At 33.4% G+C, this 1,152-nt stretch overlaps 1 protein-coding gene across 1 annotated transcript in view; it reads left to right on the forward strand.

Moving 5' to 3' along the window:
• Nucleotides 1-75: 75 nt before the first annotated feature.
• Nucleotides 76-1,152, forward strand: part of LOTGIDRAFT_176868 (hypothetical protein) — a gene marked incomplete at both ends in the record, with an annotated part of 8,241 nt that continues 7,164 nt past the window's right edge. The window contains 2 exons of the mRNA XM_009062847.1: nucleotides 76-363; nucleotides 1,008-1,124. Coding sequence (XP_009061095.1) covers nucleotides 76-363; nucleotides 1,008-1,124 — 405 coding nt within the window. The remainder of the gene's footprint in view (nucleotides 364-1,007; nucleotides 1,125-1,152) is intronic.

Raw genomic sequence — 1,152 nt, forward strand, 5'->3', positions numbered from 1 at the left:
TCTGTGTATTTTCTCTTGCCTGGCAACCAATCTTCACTCAAGCTGTTTGAGTAAAATTTTCAGCTTTATTTTCAGATGCTCCTATTGATGTGACACTAGAGCCAGATCAAAGGGAGATAACTGTAGATAAAAATGAGGATTTAAAAGTAAGATGTTCAGCTAAGTGTTTCCCAAAGTGCGACGTAACATGGGGAAAAGATTTTCAAGTTCTTGGATCAAATGATTTGATTAACTTAACTGAGACTGTGTTTGGAAAAGATTTGAAAATTGTAAACATCAGCAGTTCCTATGAAGGTTTTTACGTCTGTCTGGTCAACAACATTCACGGAGAAGCAAAAACGGGATTTACTCTTAGTGTTAGAGGTATGAGGTTAGAAATATCTAACTTTTTGTTACATTGGAATAAGTGGAAAGGTTCTGCCTCTTTGGGGGTTGGGATCTACAGCCTGCCTAAAAGCGTAATATGAACAAAAATTACAGGCAATAGGAAATAAATAGGAAACACGAAATTTTGAGACAGTAAAATATTTATAATATTGTATTAATATTCTAGGATTCAAAATTTCTGATCTAGTACCAGTGATCCTATACCAGTGATCCTATACCAGTGATTCTTTACCTGTGATCTTATACTTATAGTGATCTTATACTAGTGATCCTGTACAAGTGATCCTATATCAGTGATCTTATACTAGTGATCTTATACTAGTGATCCTGTACAAGTGATCCTATATCAGTGATCTTATACTAGTGATCTTATACTAGTGATCCTGTACAAGTGATCCTATACAAGTGATCTTATACTAGTGATCTTATACTAGTGATCCTGTACAAGTGATCCTATATCAGTGATCTTATACTAGTGATCCTATACCAGTGATCTTATACTAGTGATCTTATACTAGTGATCTTTTACTAGTGATCCTGTACAAGTGATCCTATACAAGTGATCCTATACCAATCCCCCTGTCTTACTATAAACTATGTTTAACTTGTGTCTTTTTCAGAGAGTATTTCTGTGAAGGTTGTTATTGGTTTTGTTATTGTAATTGCTGCTATTGTTATTGTTATGGTATTTGTTATTGTATTTGTTATTATAGTTATTGTGTACAAGAAATATCTGAGTAAGTCAATTACAAATAAGAGTAACTT

This window comes from Lottia gigantea (assembly GCF_000327385.1).
Source record: "Lottia gigantea unplaced genomic scaffold LOTGIsca_5342, whole genome shotgun sequence".
In the NCBI taxonomy this organism is placed as follows: Eukaryota; Metazoa; Mollusca; class Gastropoda; family Lottiidae; genus Lottia; species Lottia gigantea.